General features: G+C 42.1%; 1 protein-coding gene across 1 annotated transcript in view; it reads right to left on the reverse strand.

The window, feature by feature from the left end:
• Positions 1 to 9,238: 9,238 nt before the first annotated feature.
• LAP3 (leucine aminopeptidase 3) overlaps positions 9,239 to 23,128 on the reverse strand; it is a 159,468-nt gene continuing 145,578 nt past the window's right edge. Inside the window, exons 11-13 of the mRNA XM_069202263.1 lie at positions 22,479 to 22,558; positions 19,936 to 20,048; positions 9,239 to 9,575 (exon numbers count right to left, since the gene is read on the reverse strand). Of these exons, the coding sequence (XP_069058364.1) occupies positions 9,380 to 9,575; positions 19,936 to 20,048; positions 22,479 to 22,558 (389 nt within the window). The 3' untranslated portion in view covers positions 9,239 to 9,379. The remainder of the gene's footprint in view (positions 9,576 to 19,935; positions 20,049 to 22,478; positions 22,559 to 23,128) is intronic.

Here is a 23,128-nt window from a genome sequence, read left to right on the forward strand (position 1 = left end):
GAAAGGCTCAAGAAATTTAGGACCAGGTGTATGAAAATAGTTTGATTTCCCAATTGCACATTTTTGCGTTCCACAATTAGGAAATTGCAAATAGCAATGTACTAATGTGTTTCAAACACATTTAGTGATTCCCAGTGGGTCACAAATGGACCTACCCCATTCATAGTCATGAGGTAAGTCGTAATTTGTAACCCATTGGTAAATGGCCAAATATCACAGGGATAATGGCCTGCAGGGGTTAGCAGACCACCATGTCTGTGATTGCATTTTTAAATAAAGCATTTTTTTAATGCAGCTCGTTTTCCTTAAAGGAAAATGGGATGTTTCAAAAAGAAAATACGTTTTCTTCATATATATTTTTTTTTTATTAGACAACGTATGGCCCAGGATAGAAAATGAGGATCTATAAGTGTTTATCTTGCACACTTGTTAGCTTTACCACGCAGTGTGGAGATGGGGATGGGGTGGGTGGTGAGAGGATTTTCCCTGAAAAAGTCGTAAGGCACACGTTTAAGCTCCAGAGTCTAAATCATTAGAACTGGTATTTTTGCAGTGCTTTCTGTAGCCCTTATAAAATACTCAATGTTGGGGGGCGGGGGGGCTAATATCTAAAGCCACAATTCTGCTCCCTTACCCTAGTGAAATGGATTAATCGTCTGACCGTCCTACCTTATCCCCACAAGGAACCAAACCTTGTAGGGGGTTGTTTAAGCCTCTTGCATCAAGCAGGGAAAGAAACACTTACCATGTATGCACCCGGATGCTGGTCTACCTCTGACTCATCTGGGACTAGACCTTCCCAGATCTGAGAGTGTGTGTGTTTACAAGTTGTTTTTCTTCTAAGTCTTTTTTTTTTTTTTTAAAGCCATGGGATCGAGTGACTCCTCGTGGTGATAGTGCGCATGAGCATGGACTCCTTTGTTAGAATGTTTTCCTGAAAGAGGGTGAAGAGTTGTATGTACAACTATATAAAAAGTAAATAAGATGCCCATGCAAATGTGTATATACATATGTACAAATAAGTACTGAAACGACTACAGGCTCCCAGGGAGGGTGCATGTGCATCTGCAGCACTACATGCCACAAACAGATGTACACTGGGTAAGTGACATTTTCCGTTCGATGGCATGTGTAGCTACAGATACACATGCTGTGCTTAGACTAAAAAGCAGTTCTCCTCCCAAGTAAGAGGTGGTTAACCTGTAGGAGTTGAAGTAGTTTAAAATGGTGTTTTTAGCACCGCTTGTCTAGATAACACTTCCACAAAGTAATGCTTGGTGAATGTATGTGGTGTGGACCATGTGGCTGCTTTGCATATATCGGCCACTGGTATATTTCCTAAGAATGCCATGGAGGCACCTTTGTTTTCTTCTCTCTAGTGGAATGTGCTTTTGGAGTTATTAATAGCTGCCTTTTTGCTTTGAGGTAGCATGTTTGAATACATTTTACAATCCATCCAGCTAATCCTTGTTTTGAAATGGGATTACTTTTTATGAGGTTGTTGGAAAGCAACAAAAAGTTGTTCAGTTTTCCTAAAGTACTTTGTTCTGTCCATATAATACATTAGAGCTCTTTTGAGATCAAGAGTGTGGAGAGCGGTTTCAGCAGTAGTCTGGCTGTCGAAAGAAGACTGGCAATTCCACTGACTGATTAATGTGAAAAGGTGAAACTACTTTAGGCAAAAAATTTGGATGTCCTAAGTACTACTTTGTGTACTTGGAAGAAAGGTTCTTCTAGATTAAATGCTTGAATTTCACTTACTCTTCTCAAGGAACTAATTGCTACCAAGAAAGCAACCTTCCATGTTAGAAATTGAATAGCGCAAGAGTGCATGGGTCCGAATGGGGGACCCAGAAGTCTTGAGTACAATATTAAGATTCCATAAAGGAGCTGGTGGAACTCTAGGTGGAATAATGCATTTGAGCCCTCCCATAAATGCTTTTAGGGCAGGAACTCTAAACTGAGAGGTATGTTTATTTTGTAGGTTGGCGCTATGGCTGTGAGATGAATTTATATAGAAGTATAGGCAAGATTTGCTTTCTGTATATAAAGCAAATAAAACACAATATCCTGTACTGATGGTTTAAGTGAATCTAGATTTTTAGGTTGACAGTAGTATACAAACCGTTTCCATTTATTTGCATAGCACTGTCTGGTTGTTGGTTTAGGTGCTTGTTTTAGAATGTCCATACATTTTAACGGAAGCTGCAGGTATCCAAATTCTATGACCTCAGGAGCCAAATCGCCAAGTTGAGCACACTGGGATTGGGATGCCCGACTTGACTGCTGTTTTGAGTGAACAGGTCTGGTAGCTTGTGATGTGGTACTACTGACAGATCTAGCAGTGTCGTGTACCAGTGTTGGTGTGCCCATGTGGGAGGTACGAGTATCCTGTTGAGGGAAGTGTGACACATTTTGTTGACCAGAAATTGAATTAACGGGAAGGGGGGGGGGGGGGGAAGGAGAGTGTAAGTAAATATCCCTAACCAGTTGATCCATAGAGCATTGCCCTTGCACTGAGGGTGTGGGTATCTGGATGCGAAGTTTTGGCATTTTGCTTTTTCGCTTGTCCATGTTTGGGCTTCCCCACATTTGAAAGTAATATTGAATTACTTGTGGGTGAATCTCCCATTCGTGTATTTGTGGCTGCATTCTGCTTAGGTCTGCTAGCTGGTTGTGTATCCCTGCAATGTATTCCGCTAGCAGGTGAATGTGATTGTGAATTGCCCAGTTCCATATTGTTTGAGCTAGAAGGGACAATTGGGATGAGTGTCCTCCCCACAAAACTGTTTTTCCAGATAATACATTGTTGTCTGTTCTTATTAAGACTATTTTGTGTATGATCTTGGTTGAAATGCCTTGATGGCTAAGAAAACACAACTAATAATTCCAAGTGGTTTGTGTGATTATTTTTTTTTTTCTTTTTTGTATTGAATCCCATTCCCCTTATATCATTAGATTGTTGAGATGTGCTCCCCAACCTGTCAGATGCATCTGTTGTGATTATGGTCTGTGCACTGGGTCTTGAAATGGCCTTTCCTTTAAGTTGTTGTGATTCCACCATTGCAGAGATTTGTAAGTTTGGCGGTCTAACACTAGATCATGTACTCGACCCTGTGCCTGAGACCATTGTTGCGAGAGACACCGTTGCAGTGGTCACGTTTCGCTGTGCATTTGGTACTGTTATGCGTGATGCCATCATTCCCAATAGTTTCATGACAAATCTTATTGTGTACGTTTTTATTGACCTGAACTCGTGATATGAGGTAGTGAAAAGTTTGTATCCTTTGCGGATTTGGGTAGGCTAATGCTGATTGGGTATTCAGAATTGTGTCTAGATCTGGTTGAATTTGTGCTGGTGGAAGATGAGATTTCTGGTAATTGATTGTGAACCCTAATGTTTGTACGGTATCTATTGTGTTCTGTGTGTGTTGTTGGCATTTTAGAATGGTGCTGGATTTTAATAACCAGTCGTCTAGATAAGGGAAGACCTGTATGCGCTGTCTTCTGAGGGGTGCCGCTACTACAGCTAGACATTTTGTGAACACTCTTGGTGCTGTTACTCCAAAGGGTAATACCTTGAATTGGTAGCGCTTGCCTGAAATTACGATCCTTAGATACTTGCGGTGAGCTGGATGTATGGGACTGTGGAAGTAAGCGTCTCTTAGATCTAGCACGGTTATGTAATCTTGTTTTTGTAGTAGGGGAATGACATCCTGTAGAGTGGCCATGTGAGAATGTTCTGACCGGATATATAGATTTAGAGGTCTGAGATCCAGAATGGGTCTCAGTACCATCCTCCTTTGGTATAAGGAAGTATACGGATTATACTCCTGTTCCTTAATTTGAGAAGGGAACTCTTTCTATTGCCTTCTTGAGTAAAAGAGATTGTACCTCCTTCTTTTAGTAGAATAGTGTGTTCTGGAGAGAGTCAGTGAGAACGAGGGGGAATATTTGGTGGAGTACAGATGAGCTCTAGGCAATAACCATTGCGGATAATTGAGAGTACCCATTGATCTGTGGTGAAGATTTGCCAGTGAGAATGGAATTGTTGCAGTCTTCTTCCCACAGGAGACGTGTGGGATTGTGGGATGTTTGGGAAGTCATTGTTTTGTGGGTGTGGTAGCACTCTGTGAGGCAGTAAACTTTCCTCCGGCTATGGTTCTAACCCAAAGAATTGATTAAAAAAAAAATATAAGCCTGCACCAACAGACCCAGTATACATTACCCAGCAAGTGCCACCAGACTCCATTGTGGTCAGTGCAGCTACGAAAAGGGCTAATAGTCAGTCTTCATGGGATAGCCCACCCCCTGACAAGAAAAGTAGGAAGTTTGATGCTGCGGGGAAAAGGTTAGCTACACAAACAGCCAACCAATGGCGTATTGCCAGTTCCCAGGCTCTGTTGGCAAGATACGACAGGGCACATTGGGATGAAATGCAAGAATTCTTGCAGTACCTACCGAAGGAATACCAAAAGAGCACAGCAAATTGTTGAATAGGGACAGGCTATTACAAATAACCAGATTAGATCTGCCCTAGACACAACCGACACTGCAGCTAGAAGTATCAACACTAGCGTAACAATCCGACAACATGCATGGCTAAGGACCTCCGGTTTTAAACCCGAAATACAGCAGGCAGTGCTTAACATGCCTTTCGATAAACAGCATCTCTTCGGACCTGAAGTAGATACTACTATTGAGAAACTCTGAAAAGATTCAGATACTGGAAAAGCCATGGGAGCCCTATATACACCACACCTTTTCAGGGTTCCTTTCGGAAACAACAGTTTAGGGGAGGTTTTAAACCACAAACTACAGAGGCTTCCACCTCCCATCCAAAACAAAATGCAGCAGTATTATTCAAGAGGGTCATTTAGAGGCTCTTATAGAGGGCAAAACTTTAGAGCCGGAGACACTACTACAAAGACAAGATTACATGACTGCTTTAGACTTCAAGGACGCCTACTTTCATATTCCCATACATCCAGCTCACCGCAAATACTTAAGATTCATAATATCAGGCAAACACTACCAATTCAAAGTACTTCCCTTCGGCATAACAACTGCTCCAAGGGTTTTCACAAAATGCCTAGCTGTAGTTGCAGCTCACCTCAGAAGACAACATATACATGTCTTCCCTTATATAGACGTTTGGCTAATAAAATCCAGCAATATTCTACAGTGTCAACAACACACTCAATGCACAATAAATACCCTACACACATTAGGGTTCACAATCAATTACCAAAAATCTCATCTTCAACCAGCACAGGTTCAACCTTATCTAGGTGCAGTTCTAAATACTCAAAAAGCATTAGCCTACCCAAACCACAAAGGATACAGGCTTTTCAAAACCTCATATCACAAATACAGGTCAATCAAAATTACACTAAGATTTATCATGGAATTATGGCATCATGCATAGTAATAGTACTGCATGCAAGACTAAACATGAGACCATTGCAACTGTGTCTCACAACAATGTTCTCAGGCACAGGATCTGGTGTTAGACAGCCAAACTTACAAATCTCTGCAATGGTGGAATATCAACAACTTAATAAAAGGGAGGCCATTTCAGGACCCAGTGCCACAGACCATAATCACAACAGATGTGTCTATAAAAGGTTGGGGAGTGCATCTCAACAACCTAACCATACAAGGGAAATGGAACTCAACACAATTAACTTATTACATAAATCATTTAGAAATGTTAGTGGTGTTCTTGGCCCTAAAAGCATTTCAACCTCAGATCACACACAAGACAGTCTTGATAAGAACTGATAATGTATTATCTGAAATTTTTTTAGGGGGTGGGGGGGTTGGGGCACGGAAACAAATTCATCCCAATTGTCCCTTGTAGCCCAAACAATATGGAAACGGGCAATTCACAATCAGATTTACTTACTAGCGGAATACATCCCAGGGATACACAACCAGTTAGCAGACCTATTAAGCAGGATGCAGCAACAAATACATGAGTTGGAGATTCACCCACAGGTACTTCAACATTACTTTCAAATGTGGGGAACACCAGACATAGACCTTTTCTCAACAAGCGAAAACATAAAAATGCCAAAACTTTGCATCCAGACACCCACACCCTCTGTCCAAGGGCAATGCTCTATGGATCAACTGGTCAGGGATATTTGCATATGCCCGCCCCCTCCCCCGTTAATTCCATTTCTGGTCAACAAAATGCATCACACCTCTCTCACCATGATACTCATAGCTCCCATGTAGGCACGCCAACACCGGTACACAACTCTCCTGGATCTGTCAGTAGTGCCCCATCAAACTTACAAACAGACCACATCTGTTGACACAGAACAAAGGTCAAATCCAGCATCCCAATCCCAGTGTACGCAACTTAGCGATTTGGCTCCTGAAGTCAGTTTGGAAATTTACACCTTCCATTAGAATGTATGGAAGTTTCTAAAACAAGCATGCAAACCAACAATCAGACAATGCTATGCACACAAGTGGAAACTGTTTGTTTACTACTGTCAACCTAAAAATATAGATCCACTTAAAGCATCAGTACAAGATATTGTGTGCTACTTGCTTTATTTACAAAAAGGAAACAGCTTTTTCCTCTATTAAAATTTATCTAACAGCATACCTACAAACCATACAACATACTTCTCTCTAGAGTTCCTGTCATAAAAGCTTTTTATGGAAGGACTTAAACGTATTATTCCACCAGAACTCCATCAGTTCCTGCATGGAATCTTAATATTGTACTCAAAAGACTAATGGGGCCACCATTTGAGCCCATGCACTCATGTGATATTCCATTTATCACATGGAAAGTTGCTTTCTTAGTAGCAATTAATTTATTAGGAGTGAGTGAGTGTACACAAAGTTATACTTAGGACAAACCCAAAATGTTTACCAAACGTGTTTTCACATTAGTCAGTGGAATTGCCAGTCTTCTTTCCACAGCCAGACTCAATTGCTGAAAGAGCTCTACACACTCTTGACCTTAAAATCGCTCTAATGTACTAAGTTGACGGAACAAAAGATTGTAGGAAAACTAAACCGCTTTTTGTTGCTTTCCAACAACCACATAAAAGTAATCCCATTTCAAAACACAGATTCGCTAGATGGATTGTGAAATGTATTCCAACATGTTACATTAAAGCAAAAACGCAACTTTTGATAACTCTTAAAGCACATTCCACTAGGACAAAGGGTGCCTCTATGGCATTCTTAGGGAACATACCAATGGCAGACAAATGCAAGGCTGCCACATGGTCCACACCACATACATTCACAAAGCATTACTGTGTGGATGTTTTATCAAAACAAGCCAATGTTTGACAAGCAGTGCTAAGAACATAATTTCAGGCCACTTCAACCCCTACAGGCTAGCCACTGCTTTATTAGGAGGATAATTGCTTTTTAGTCTAAGCACAGCATGTGTATCTGCAGCTACACATGCCACTGAATGGAAAATGTCAGTTACCCAGTGTACAACTGTTCGTGGCATGTAGTGCTGCAGATTTACATGCGCCTTCCTGCCTCCCCAAGTTGTTGCAGTACTAATTTGTACATATATATTTAGATTTGCATGGACATCTTATTTACTTATTACATGTAGTTGTACATTTACATCCTTTCACTATCACTTCTTCCTATACCCTGCGGGGAAAAAAAATCTAACAAAGGAGTCAATGCCCATGTGCACTATCACCGAGAGGCGGAGACATTCGATCCAGAGACTTGAAAAAGGACTTCTTCGAAGAAAAACAACTTGTAACACTCAGAGCCCAACACCCGATGGCAGGATATGCATAGCATGTGAATCTGCAGCACTACATGCCATGAACATATGTACACTGGGTAAGTGATATTTTCCATATAGATATATATAATATATGTGGCACACTTCAATTTTGTGCAACAGTGCACCTTTTAATAGGTGCACTGGGCACAAACAGGGAAAGTGCGCCCTACTATACAGCATGCGCGGGGGGGAAGAGATCCATCCCATTTTAGGTGGGTGCACTGAGTGACTGCACCAACCTGCAAGGGGAATTCTGTGGGAACTCCACCGCCCCCTTTATTCTTCCCCCCTCCTCCAGAGGGCTGCCTTTAGGAGGCACACAAAGTGGGCTTCCTAAAGGAATGTTTGCCTTTGAGCCAGTGTCCATAATACGGTCCAGGTGCAGCAGGAGAGTAATTCCTTCATTTGCATGGGGCCATGTCCCCATGCAAATGAGGGAATACCCTCATGATAGCATTGGTGCACATGTACCACTAGTGCGATCAATATTAAGGAAGGGAATGTGGCCCTTTCTTTAATACCATTGTGTCCCGTGGGCACACATGCCCGTTGCGGCCCAGGGCCTAATGTCTAACACAGCCCCTGGTTTCCTCATTTGTTATGCAAAAAATGGTTCTGAAGTTAACATTGAACAGTTGATAACCTGCTCTGCGCTCCACTGAACCAGGGCCTTGAAACTGTTGTGTTGGGAGCAGTAGGTGGCATCAGAGGCAAATCATTATTGGCTGCACAAGAAAAAGCTGAGGGCAGATTTGGTGGTAAGAAGACCTGACCCTGGGAAGTGGAGGAACCGTTTGTCAGCATAAGGGATTAGTTGATGCGCTTCAAGGGTGACAGTGGACTGTTTGAGGTCTTGACACCATCCATGCTCCTTCAAAGTGATCATGAATAGTAGAGGAGGAAATAGTGCCTGCTTTTCTCTGCACAGTAAGACAACTGCTTCTATATTTTGCAGACTCCTAACCTTGAAGCAGTGATTCTTAGTTTTGAGACAATACAATGAACCCCACTGGTGTTTCTATTGCCAGATGTATGAAGAAATTGGCTTTTCAAACACCACTCCAAGCATCACTGCAACAAAAAAGCGGGACCGAGTTCCTTTATTTTTTTGACTGCCAACAGCAAGAAAAACTACCCCTATCTTGGATAGCCTTGTGATTCCTCCACGGTAATAATTAATAGGAGCCAGATTTGTAGATCTGTTCTACAATGCTCAAGCATCGACACAGGCTGAGATGTAAGATTATTTGCAGACCAAAAAGGACCTCATCTGTGGGCAAAGAGACACACACACACACACTCAGCCATCATTGTGAATCTTCTCTCCGAAAAATCTCCTTTGTTGCAAAACATGACGGAAGTTGCATGTGAGGATTTAATTGTTTTCAAATTAAATACAAATAATTGGATCACTTCTCAAAATGAACAACTTTAAGAAATAGAGCAAAATCTATTTTAAGGATACCTTTATTCAAACAGCAATATGTTTATAGACCAACACAAATATATATATATCTCAACAGAGAAGACCTCCTTTATATGTCATCTGCATGATTTAACATTGGCTAGGTCAGTACACTACATTCTTTTCTAATTCTTTTGTGACTCTTCGGAGAGACGAGTTGCAAACTCAACTAAAGTCCTCGTGGGTCGCCCTGCCATGCCTTTGCGAAGGTAGGGCACCTCATCTTTGTTTGACATCACTCCAGCTATGTCCAGGTGCGCCCAATGAGAAGTGGTCACGAACTCCTTCAAGAATGCAGCAGCCGTGCACGCTCCTCCCGCCCTACAAACGGAGAAATACAATGCTTCTGAAAATGTCCAACGTAACATCTCACTTAAACAAATGGTAAAATCTAACTAAGTACTTACTAGCCGCCCCCCTTTCAGTGTTTTCGCTGAACAGTAAGTAAACTGCCCCAAAACTTGGCGGTGTACCAGAGGATTCCCAGGATAGGCCAATTATATTGGTTCGAAACCTCTTTAGAATATCATAAAATGACATGATGGTCTTATAATAATTGGTTAGAAATAAATGAAGGTTAAATAGCTAAGCCTCCCAATGCGAGTGTACAGATAAAGAAATTGAAAAATCGAAGAGAAGAAAGGAAAAGGAAAACAAATGTAGTGGCGGAAAGTTGATGCAGAAAGGTGTAGTTAACCTGTAGTTCTGCTCTGAAAAACAAGGTCAATAGTGTTTATTCCCCCAAACAAGTTACAATGGACCTTTGGTTTCTGCTCCGGGCAAAATACAGACAATGTTGACACCCATAAACAAGCAAACAGAAATACCGCTCCACCCACTGTTAAGGTCTGCTGAGAAGGATGTTAAAAGTGACTGGAAAGCTCTTACCTGTGACACTTTAACAACAAAAAAATCCAAATGTAACTACTTAATACAATAACTATAAGGGAAGTATCCCTTGAGGATGTCACAAATATGAGCAAATCTACAAGACGCATAATTTTAATATAACGGCACATTATTTTCAAGTTGCATTTGCATATATTCCTAACACTTAGACAATAATTCTCACTTCTACTTGGCACAGAGTAATGTAAACAAGCATTCCATGTAGTTTGGATTTTTTCCACTTCCCCGGCATCCACGTCCTTCGTGCACAGATCGTTTGCTGTTATGCAAAGCCCTAGTAGTACCCCATTCAAAGGTTCGATCTCTCTAAGCCACAGACCACATCTAAATTGTAGAAAATCACTTTTTGTATTTAGTCAAGACAATTTTACTCCTACTCTGAAAGTATCCATGTGTGGAGTCAATTTAATATGCACCTTCATGTTAAAAATTCTCTCAGAACGGTCGAACTGGAATGCAGTCCCAGAATGTCTGATATTTATAAAAAAAAAAAAAGCAGCCTTTTTTAAAGCATAATCAAAGGGAGCGCTCAACAAGACCCACAGCAAATAGTATGGACCTATGGTTGTATATCTTATTACGAATTATCAATTGAACAAGCCTTAAATTTGATTGTATGACCACTTTTCTCAAATGGGAGAACTCTGCCATCATCACTGTAGGTCAAGTTGTGTTACCCTGTATGTAGCGCCAGTCTGTCTAAGCCACTATGCCTTAGAGCATTTTGTACTATTCACAGTTTGGAGATGCTGATCATGTCCCCAGGCTCTGTCCTTCTGATGGGATTGGAATTGCCGCCAGTATCTAGCTACATGAGAATCTGGTATCCCAATTTTTATTTTAGGCCCTGACAATATGCTAATCTAGCAAGTGTTCAGAGGCCTAGGTCTGTCCATGACAATTGGAGGTCCAAGACCTGTCCTGTGACATGAAGGAATGCGTTAAGCACATCCCAATAGTAGACAACAGGATACTGTTTGCTCCTGACCTTGGTGCAGCACAAAGTGGGGGTTGGCAAGTACTGTTTAATTATTTATGGTTATATGGCAACGCATGCCTTTACCACACAAAGCAAGTGTGTGTGTGTGTATATATATATATATATATATATATATATATATATATGTTTGATGGCACGTGTAGCTGCATAGTCCTGCCATCTAGTGTTGGGCTCGGAGTGTTACAAGTTGTTTTTCTTTGAAAGAAGTGTTTTCGAGTCACGGGATCGAGTGACTCCTCCTCTTCGGCTCCATTGCGTATGGGCATCGACTCCATGTTAGATTGTTTTCTTTCCGCCATCAGGTTCGGACGTGTTTCTTTTCACTCCAATAGTTTGAGTCGGAAAAGTTCTAAAAACTCCCTAATTTGTCGGTATTGTTTCGATTGCGTAACATCTCTCATCGACACTTCGGTACCGGCGGATCCAACTTCTTTACTCGCCCTTCGGGACACCTGCGCCCAACTCTGGCCTGGTCGGGCCGACCGCATGGAAGCCTCATGGACCAGACCCCATTTCGATTTGGTCCTCAGTGCTACGCCAAGTTCCCATATACAGACCAACAACTGGTCTATAATCTTTGTCTTTCTCCAGAGTATCGAGAGGATACTTGTGAGGCCTGCAGATCCTTCCGCTCGAAGAAGACCCTACGAGACAGAAGAGCGCGAAGGTTGGAAATGGCGTCGAGAAGCACAGAACATCTTGACGTAGAGGAAGAGGAGATTATGCACACCGCAGTCTCCGTCCAAGGGTCCGATTCCAAAGCAGGAGTCTGAGGAGGACAGACCGGTCACGGCAGGACAGCACATGAGTACACCTGCCCCTGTCCAATCCAAGCCCAAACACAAGGCATCGGGAACGCCACTACCAGAAGGCCATGGCTCCACCCGCAAAAAGGCTTCCGGTGACCAGGCAACAACTTTGGCACCGAGAAAGGCCACGCAACCGAGGCCTTTGGATTTGAGCCGAAGCACAGGCTCCGAAACAGGCAAACACTGACACATCCGAGTCGAATCCCTTTCGGAGCTGAGGCCAACATCCACTCCCCGCCTTTCGATCCCGAGAAAACCGGCTTCGGAACCGAAAAGACCCATCTACACAGAGGAGCATGGACTTTTGAAACAACCTAAAGAAAGCCATAGATTTTCGGAGGAACTCACACAAATGGAGGAAATTGATGAAAGGCAGGCCAGAATTCATATTCATAAAGACAATGGCAAGATTATAACTGCACCTCCTCTGAAGACTAAGAGGAAGCTAGCCTTTCAAGGACAATTGGACACTGATCAGCCACCAGCTAAAGTGCCAAGGCCTAAGCAAAAATCTCCACCCCCACAATTTTCACCTCATCAGTCTCCTCCTCATTCTCCGCACCTGATTGTCTCTCCACCTACTACTCCTACACCTGCACAGTCTCCTGTACACTCTGCAGATTCACAACACGACAATGTCTACCCATGGGATCTCTATGATCCAGATCCCATTTCCGATAATAGCCCAGACTGCTCTCCTTCCAAATCATCACCACCACCACCAGAAGATAGCACTGGATACACTCAAGTTCTAGCTAGGGTAGCATCATACTACAACGTCACCATGCACACCGAGCCTTTTGAGGATGATTTTGTCTTTAATACATTATCCTCCACTCACACTACTTACCAGTCCCTTCCCAGGCTTCCAGGCATGTTAAAACATGCACATCAAATATTTCAAGAGCCAGTCAAGGCCAGGATCATCACTCCCGGAGTGGAGAAAAAATATAAACCACCTCCCTCTGACCCAGCATTCATTACTCAACAACTGCCCCCTGATTCTGTAGTTGTGAGTGCGGCAAAGAAAAAGTCCAACTCCCAGTTATCTGGTGATGCACCACCACCAGACAAAGCGAGCAGGAAATTCGATGCTTCTGGTAAATGAGTAGTCTCGCAAGCAGCCAATCAATGAAGAATAGCCAACTCCTAAGCACTACTGGCTAGGTATGATAGGGCCCACTGGGACGAGATGAAAGATGATATCCAGCATCTCCCCAAAGATCAACAGAAGAGGGCACAGCAAATAGTTGAGGAAGGGCAGGCTATTACTAACAACCAGATTAGGTTAGCCCTAGACTCAGCTAGGACAATCAATACTGCTTTTACTATTCAGAGATACGCATGGCTTCGGCCGTCGGAGTTTAAACCTGAAATCCAGCAGGCTGTCCTTAATATGCCATTCAATGAGAAACCGCTTTTTGGCCCTGAAGTTGATACTGCCATTGAAAAGATGAAGAAAGACTCAGACACCGCTAAAGGCATGGGTGCTCTGTAGACTACACAATACAGAGGTTCATTTCGGAAACCTCAATACAGGGGTGGTTTTAGAGCACAAACATCTGAGGCATCCACCTCACAATCCAAATCATCTTACCAGCTTCAGTACCAACGAGGTGGGTTTAGAAGAACTTATAAATGCCAATTCCCCAGAGGTAGGGGAAAATATCAGCCTGCAAAACAAGCCTCACAGACAAAATAGTGACTCGCTCCACATCTTCCCTCATCACACTTCACCTGTGGGAGGAAGACTGCACAGACAACTGGGTATTGTCTATTATATGCAATGGTTACTGCATAGAATTGGCACAAATTCCCCCAGATATACCTCCAAAACCACACAAACTCTCCTCCCAACACATCTCAATGTTGCAAGACGTACAGTCACTATTACTCAAACAAGCCATAGAGCTTGCACCACAACATCAGATAGGAACAGGGGTTTACTCCCTGTACTTCCTTATTCCCCCCAAAAATGGAACCTTGAGACCAATACTAGATCTCAGAACTCTCTATCTTTACATCCTATCAGAACACTTTCACATGGTAACACTACAAGATGTAGTCCCACTGCTACAACAAGATTTCATGGCAACATTAGACCTCAAGGATGTGTATTTTCACATACCCATCCATCCAGCGCACAGAAAATATCTCAGGTTTGTAATACAGGGAAAACATTACCAGTTCAAAGTGTTACCCTTCGGGATAACAGCTCCCAGAGTATTTACAAAATGCCTTGCAATAGTTGCAGCCTACCTAAGAAGGCAACACATCCATGTCTTTCCATATCACAACGATTGGCTAATAAAATCCAACAGTAATACACAGTGTCAAAACCATACACATTATGTAATACAAACCCTACACACTCTAGGGTTCTCTGTAAACTACTAAAAATCCCACTTGCAACCTGCGCAAATTCATCAGTATTTAGGAGCCACACTAAATACGCAAACAGCACTTGCAAGCTCAAGTCCACAAAGAGTGCAAACATTCCACAATGTATTGGCACAAATTCAGTCAAACCAACAGTACACAGTCAAATTTGTCATGAAACTGCTGGGCATGATGGCATCATGCATCGCCATTCTCCCAAATGCAAGATTAAACATGCGGCCCTTACAACAGTGCCTTGCAAAACAATGGTCACAGGCACACGGTCAACTTCAAGATCTAGTGTTGATAGACCGACAAACACACACATCGCTTCAGTAGTGGAATTCCACAAATCTAAACAAAGGGCGGCCATTTCAAGACCCTGTACCTCAAACCACACTTACAACAGATGCATTAATGATTGGATGGGGAGCACACCTCAACAATCACAACATTCAAGGACAATGGGACACCAAACACAAACAAATTCACATAAATCACCTAGAATTGCTAGCTGTATTCCTGGCACTCAAAGCCTTTCAACCTCTTCTCGTTCACAAACACATTCTTATCAAAACAGACAACATGACTACAATGTATTACCTAAACAAACAAGGAGGGACCCACTCATCGCAACTGTCCCTTCTAGCACAAAAGATTTGGCATTGGGCAATACACAACAACATTCACCTAGTAGCACAATACATTCTAGGGATACACAATCAATTAGCAGATGTTCTCAGCCGAGATCATCAACAAACACACGAGTGGGAAATTCATCCCCAAGTGCTTCAGACATACTTTCATCACTGGAGACACCAGACATAGACCTATTCGCCATCAGCGAGAACGCAAAATGCTGAAACTTCGCATCCAGGTTCCCACACCCTCTATCCAAGGGCAATGCTCTATGGATCAACTGGTCAGGGACATTTGCTTATGCTTCCCGCCCCCCCCCTCCTGCTCATTCCATTTCTAGTCAACAAACTGCGTCAAAACAAACTCAAACTCATACTTATAGCACCTACGTGGGCACGTCAACCAGGGGACACAACACTATTAGATCTGTTAGTAGTACCACACATCAAACTCCCCAACAGACCAGATCTGTTAACACAAAACAGACAACTGATCAGGCATCCATATCCAGCAATACTCAATCTAGTGATTTGGCTCCTGAAGTCTTAGAGTTTGGATATCTACATCTTCCAACAGAATGTATGGAAGTAATTAAACAAGTTAGAAAACACACTTGCCAGGCAGTGTTATGCGAACAAATGGAAAAGGTTTTTGTTTTACTGTCAATCTAAACAGATTTGCCCCTCTTTCAGCATCAATACAAGACATTGTAGGTTACTTGCTTCATCTGCAAAAAGCAAATTTAGCCTTTTCGTCCATCAAAATACATCTCACCGCTATTTCAGCATATTTGCAAAATATACAACACACCTCTCTATTTAGGGTCCCTGTTATCAAAGCCTTCATGGAAGGACTAAAACGCATCATACCACCAAGAACACCCACAGTGCCTTCGTGGAATCTAAATATTGCACTGACACAACTCATGGGCCCACCATTTGAACCTATGCATTCATGTCAGATTCAATACCTAACATGGAAAGTTGCATTCCTAGTTGCAATTACTTCATTAAGGAGAGTTAGTGAAATCCAAGCTTTCACTATTGAACAACCCTTCATACAAGTACACAAACATAAAGTAGTACTTCGGACAAACCCAAAATGTATACCAAAGGTGATATCACCGTTTCATATCAATCAAACAGTGGAACTCCCAGTCTTCTTCCCACAGCCAGACTCTGTAGCAGAAAGAGCGCTGCATACATTGGACATTAAAAGAGCTATAATGTATTACATTGATAGAACTAAATCATTTAGGAAAACCAGTTATTTGTGGCGTTTCAAAAAAACCACATGCTGGTAATCCTATCTCAAAACAAGGACTAGCTAGATGGATAGTAAAATGCATCCAAACATGTTACCTAAAAGCAAAAAGGCAGCTATTAGTAACACCAAAAGCACATTCCACCAGAAAAAAAAGGAGCAACAATGGCATTTTTAGGAAATATACCAATGACAGAAATCTGTAAAGCAGCCTCTTGGTCAACACCCCATACATTTACCAAGCATTACTGTGAAGATGTGTTAGCAACACAACAAGCCACAGTAGGACAGGCTGTACTAAGAACACTATTTCAAACAACTTCAACTCCTACAGGCTGATCACCGCTTATGGGAGGAAAAACTGCTTTGTAGTCTATGCATAGCATGTGTATCTGCAGCTACACATGCCATCGAACGGAAAATGTCACTTACCCAGTGTACATCTGTTCGTGGCATGTTCTGCTGCAGATTCACATGCTATGCATACTCCTGCCATCTAGTGTTGGGCTCGGAGTGTTACAAGTTGTTTTTCTTTGCAAGGGAGGAAGGAGGGGTTTAAAAAATGGGGCAAAGCTTGCTTTGCCCCATTTTTTAAAGCCCGGGTCAGGGCAGGCGGTAGGGGACCTGTGGGCCTATTTCCATGGTGGAACACCATGGAATAAGCCCATAGGTGCCCTCCCCAGGCCCCTTGGGCACCCCCACCCACACCAGAGGGACTGCGGAGGATGGGGGACCCCATCCCAGGTAAGTACAGGTAAGATTGCATTTTATTTTTGAAAGTGCCATAGGGGGCCTTGAAATGGCCCCCCATAAATGGCACAGGGTGCAATGGCCATGCCCAGGGGACCCTTGTCCTCTGTGCTGGCCATTGGGGTGGTGGGCATGACTCCTGCCTTTTTTAAGGCAGGAGTCACGTGGCATGGTAGGTTTAGCACCATAAAATGACGCTAATCTGGTTAGTCTTTTTTTTTTTTCCTCTAACCTGCCTAAAGTCATTTTTGGGTGCTAAACCCTCTTCTCCTATACTGCCAGCCCCACCCGACTAAAGTCATTTTTTTTTTTACTCTAGCCTACCCTTTGCACCGGCTTGCACCATTCCATAAATATGGTGCCCGGCTGGTGCACAGAAACGGTGCAAGCCGGTGTTAAACTTTTTGGTGCAAAACTGAGTTAGTGCAGTAAAAAGTATAAATAAGGGCCAATATTTTGTAAATTTGCACCACTTTTACATCAAAAAATGACGTTAATGCGGCAAAAAAAAAAAGTATAAATCAGGGCCTTGGTGCTAGACGGGTCTACCACCAAAGTATAAATATGGAGTTAATTTTGCACCGAATTAGAGTAAAAAAATGCCGCAGAGTATAAATATGCCCCTAAATATGGCGTTAAGGCCATAGTCATTTTTTGCACGGGAACGCCTACCTTGCATCTCATTAAGGCAAGGTAGGTCTCCACTTCCAAAAAATTACTAACTCCATAAATTTGGTGCTAGACGGGTCTAGCATCAAAGTATAAATATGGAGTTAGTTTTGCACCGAATTAGAGTTTAAAAAAAGGACGCTAATTCGGTGCAAACAGAGTATAAATATGCTTCAAAGTGTCTTATATCTTCCTTCTATGAATAAAAACCTAACATATTTTTCCTCCCATGGCTAACCTATCTGTAGATAGAGTTCCTCCAAATTGGAGTTCATCCACACAATTACAAGGGAGCTAGCCAGAGGTAACCCTGAAATTACAGCAGGGAGATCTTATCCCCTTCTATTTATCAGTGTATCTTGATCAATGAAAATGTTGGGTTCTTTGGGATTCAAATTCGTGCTCTCCGTACAGGATAAATGTGTCCTGAAGGCCCAATGAGGAATGTGTGGCAGAGTATTCAGAAAATTAATACGAGTGATATAATTTTAAACAGGATGACCCTATTAAGCAGGGATAAGGGTAGTTTGTCACAGAGTATGACATTGTCACTCAAATTATTGATGAGCACCAAATGAGTGATTGTGTGCCCGAAACTGTTCCAGGGTTGCAGCAACTTTCACAGCCCCAACAACTTAAATGGTGAAGTCATATCTCACAAGTAGCCCAAGTGTTTTACCGGGAATAAAGCAAACCTAATCCAATTAACAGTGATCCAGAAGGGCATTCCAACACCTTAAATATATACAATACTCTGAGCACCATGAACCAAAGAACAGAAATAAATGTGAATGTTGTCTACATATGAGAAAGGGTCCTTGTTGCCATCACTCCACCAGAATCACCTGATCAGTGGGCTCTGTCTGATCAAGCATACCAATGATTCTATTGCTAAGGTAAAAACCACTGAAGAAAGAGGGAAGCCCAGTCTGGTTTCTCCTCCAAACTTATCTGGCAAGATTCCATTTACCTTAACTGCTGCAGAGGGTTTGTAAACAGGATAGCAAGCTGGGGCATCAAAACAGACCCAAAGCCACTCGCCTGTAGGAGTCTGAATAAAAACAATATTAAATGTAATTTAATTATTTAACAGCTCTAGGGATCATATTGCCAATGTGACAGTCTGGATTATTTCCTGGCTTGACAATTGTAGAGATGGTGCATGGACCTGAATGGCACAAATATAGTCTGGTCAGGTTGGACTATGGAGGAAATGGATGGAGTGAGCACATCAGCCAGAACTCCGGTTTGCACAGCAAATGATAAGACTGTCATTACTTCATAGGTTTACCCTGTTTGTGCTGTGTAATAATGTAACAACTCATATCTACAAGAAGGCTAAGTGTATAATTATGCTTATTATACAGAAACACATTCCGTACTCAGTGACGTGACCCCTTTCCTGGACTGCCTAAATTCGTACGAGGTGGGAAAACCCCAACAGCATGGATCCCCCCAGCAGCACATACCTTACTAACAATATTGATGATTTTTACTTTAAAGCACTGTTTCATATCTTACAGAATACTAACACCAGATCACCCGCTACCAGTATTACATATCAGTTTGAGAGCGTCGTCTTTATCTCAATTTTTCTTTTTTTTGCCTGGAGCAGGGTACTGGATCAGGGTACTGGATCTCCCACCTTAGGTACAGGCGCAGAATGTGCTGCTGACTGGTCAACAGACTCTGGTGCCTCTGACTCTTTTGACAGGTCTCTAGAGGACTCCTTACCAAGCGACGGACCTCTGGTCTGTGTCCTCGGGGGTGGTGACTACAGTCACCTTCTGCCCTGAGGTCTCTGAATTTCCTCCTACATTAAAGCTCCTTTGTTGTTTCTGGACGGCTTGTAGTATTTGTGCGTGGGGTTGGACCCCACTTTCCTTGTTGCTTTCAAAATGTTGTCCCAGTTACGAGGAGTAGATGATTTACCTTTGTTAATCAACTCTTTCCAGTGGATACTCAAAAGATTCCTCGACGCCGCCCTACTTGCCGTTCTGTGGAGTGGACTTAAGGACCGATTAAGGTTCCAAGTTAGATCTGCTTGTTCCCACCTCATTTCAGTCTGTAAGCCACGCTGGATAATGAACTGAGATCAGCACCTAGTGGTTGCACCTACATGCTGCTCCTTCTCTTCATGTCTGGAGGCAAATGATGTCAAGACACTGATGAGCAGCTCGTCAGCGCACCTAGACAATTAGGGTAAAGAACCATTGGACAAATAAGCATCAAAACAGAGTGCAGTAAAGTAATAGTCGAGTACCTGCTATATTTGCCAATATTGTTTAGATCTGCAAGCTGCGACTCTGTGATCTGTTTGGTGTAATGTTCAAAAAGAGGCATTCTCCACACACGATCTCCTGTCACAATGCTGGCCTGCAAATACACCATAACAATTTACACGTTTTGTTAAGCATACAACTTTATTTGCAAAACAAGGTCTAAAAATATTACTCTTGTTATTTAGGTCTTGAGAATGCAGCGCAAGCACATTGGATCAGTGGTTCCCAACCTTTTGACTTCTGGGGACCCCAACTTTATCATTATTGGAACCCAGGGACCCCCACAGAATCATTATTGGAATCTGGGGACCTCTCCACTGAGTCTTTACTGAATGCTGGGGACCTAATGTGTTAATAACCTTTCATTTTCTAAGCACTCGCGGACCCCCTGAGGAGGCTTCGGGGAACCCGAGGGGTACCCGGACCACAGGTTGGGAACCACTGCATTAGATAACTACCTTTCTAGGTGCTTGTCCCTTCAAACCATTAAAGAACAGGCACTAATAAGAACTATAGATCTCTGCTCTAATGTTTTTTTGATTGCCACTGGTGAGTGAATGAATAATCTTTCAATGGTTTGTCTTTAAAGGAAATTCATTCCAAGGTGGCTGCCGATATGCATCGAAACTTATGACAACCATTCTTTATTTACTGTTCTAGCATGTAGGACACTTATGAATGGTGAAATATGGTTAAAAAAAAACAGTGTACACAAGTGCAAAAAAGGGAACGAGAAGCCTAGTAGTACTTTGAGGTTGGTAGGCCATCGTTAAATAAATTAAACTAAAACATAAAAATTAAAGTGGGGAGGAGTGAAAAGTAAGCAGTGACCGATAGCCCTTGTAAGCTGCTGGGTTGTCATAAAAAAACAAACAACCAAAATTAAAACCTACTTGAAATAGGACAGTGGAGGAGTGAAAAAAGTGCACAGTGTGGCTGACACCAAGATACACGTACTCCCATGGAGTGCTGATTTAAAAAAAAAGGAAAAAAACAGGGGCAAGAGCAAGGCAACAACATGCACTCTTATGGAGTACTCATAAAGAACAAGCATTGCCAAAGCCAATTGGTTTCGCCTTTCAAAGGTGTTAGCTGACCTTTATATTTTGCCAGTGCTTGTTGCCAATCTGGAAAAGCTTTGCCAAAAAGGAAAAAAAAAAAAACATTAAAAAAAGAAAAGAGCAACTCAACCCAGTCGAGTGGCATGGAGCAACAACGCCAGCAGGAAGGGATAGGGTAGCAATGGATACGTTGGGAGGGATAGAGTGGGATTTTCAAAAAAACAATAAAAATCTGATTGGGAGGGGGGAGCAATGAACACGCTTAAGAGCAACACTGTGATCGCAGGGGGGAGATGACATGTTAGTAAGCAGCACAAGAGAAAGAAAGCAATAAAACACGCACTCCTATGGAGTCATGAAAGAAAACAACAACTCAACAAATGTAAGCAGAGGAAAACATGCAAAACATTCAATCCAGACATCCAATCACCTACAGGGGAGAGACAAACATGCACAGGAAGGGGAGTCATCAAATAGGAAGAACGTAAATGAGACAGACATGAAAGCCAACCGATTATGAAAAATGGGCTGACTCGGAGTCCATTCTAGCCATTGGTATTGCGCACAAACTTTTTTTTTTTCCAAATGGGCAGTTTAAAGTTATCTGTAGACAAGACCTACAAGAGCCCCCGGCAGGCAGCTGTGGAAGGTTTCAACTCATCCAGTCAGTACACTGTGACAGAAGTGTTACTCAGTGAGAAAAATAGAACAGGGAGGAAAGCCACAGAATCCAAAGCCTATACCTGACACAGACAAGAAAGTCATCCAACCACGGGCAAAGTGCTGTCCCAAACCACATTCTAAGTAAATAATATGTATTTTGAAACAAAGCGTTTACCAACAGTTATCTGTAGTGAGACTGGCTGGACTCACTGGGTGTTCTTAACATCCACAAACCTCACTTATGGCCCCTATTTTTTTTTATTAGCATACAATGAAGAGTTTACCACATGTTTGAAGACTAAAAACCTCAAGAGTTCCATTTCTAGGCAAGAATACTAATGATCATTGATTGTGATACATCTTACACTTTTCGCCAGTTTTACTTCAGCTGTCCTAAACAAATCTAAGGGCCTTCGATCTGCTGTTCTGCCTGCAACAGCAATTACTGAGCTCAATAAAGCAAGTTAGAAGGAATCCCATCACGAACAGCATGTTAGGACGGTTAATATTGTTTGTACCAAGAGAGAATCACTCTCGTCTTAAGATTTAACAAGACACTCTTGCTATTTCAGACGTGTCACCAATGTAGGGAGGCAGTGTCGGAGTCAAGATAACAAGCGTGCGTAAGGGTGAACCTTTTACATGCCACAGTGAAATGATACACTTGTTTTAACTCGTTATTAGAGAACCTAGGATACGACATACTAGAATTCAAAGTATACCGAGAAGTGTAATACAAGTTCTACACATTTTAGTTTTTTCTATCCTAGAAAAGTCGATATATCAGTGGACAAATATACCTCATGAAGGTGATTCCAAAGCCAGTTTGAATTTGTAAAAACACCTGTTGCAGCAGATCCTAATGCAACATCCATGGCACCTGTAAAATATGCAGGCTAAGTAAATTAGCAGAACCAATCACAGCACCCTGTACCACAACTAAACACCATTAACCAACGCTACAGCTTAGGCAACTAATAACGTATACGTGTTATGAATGTGCATTTCAAATACAGTACATCTCCTGTAAACTGCATATACTATTCTACATAATTTACAAAAGTACTTCAGAACATTTATTCAGAATCTAACCATCACTTACAGTTTTCGCCATATGTACCAATAAAGCAAAAAAAATAAACTGCAGAAAAAAAGAACAAAGCAAGTTGATAGCCACGAAGAGTAATGTGGCTCAACAGGTTTTCATCAAATGTTCTGCAGTCGGCTATGATGATCACTCTATCTATAAGAGAATGACAATAAGTTCTGTATAAACTTAGAGCATAAGTATTTCCTGAGTTGCTCCAACATAATGATAATAAAAACTGCACTTGAGTCCTTAGAAATAAAAATAAGGATTTATGTATTGGAAAGCAAATTGTCACTTGGTGAAAGGACTCTGATAGGTACTTTCTGTAGTTAAAATGGCATTGATATTTTTGGCAGAAAC

This window comes from Pleurodeles waltl, chromosome 1_2 (assembly GCF_031143425.1).
Source record: "Pleurodeles waltl isolate 20211129_DDA chromosome 1_2, aPleWal1.hap1.20221129, whole genome shotgun sequence".
In the NCBI taxonomy this organism is placed as follows: Eukaryota; Metazoa; Chordata; class Amphibia; order Caudata; family Salamandridae; genus Pleurodeles; species Pleurodeles waltl.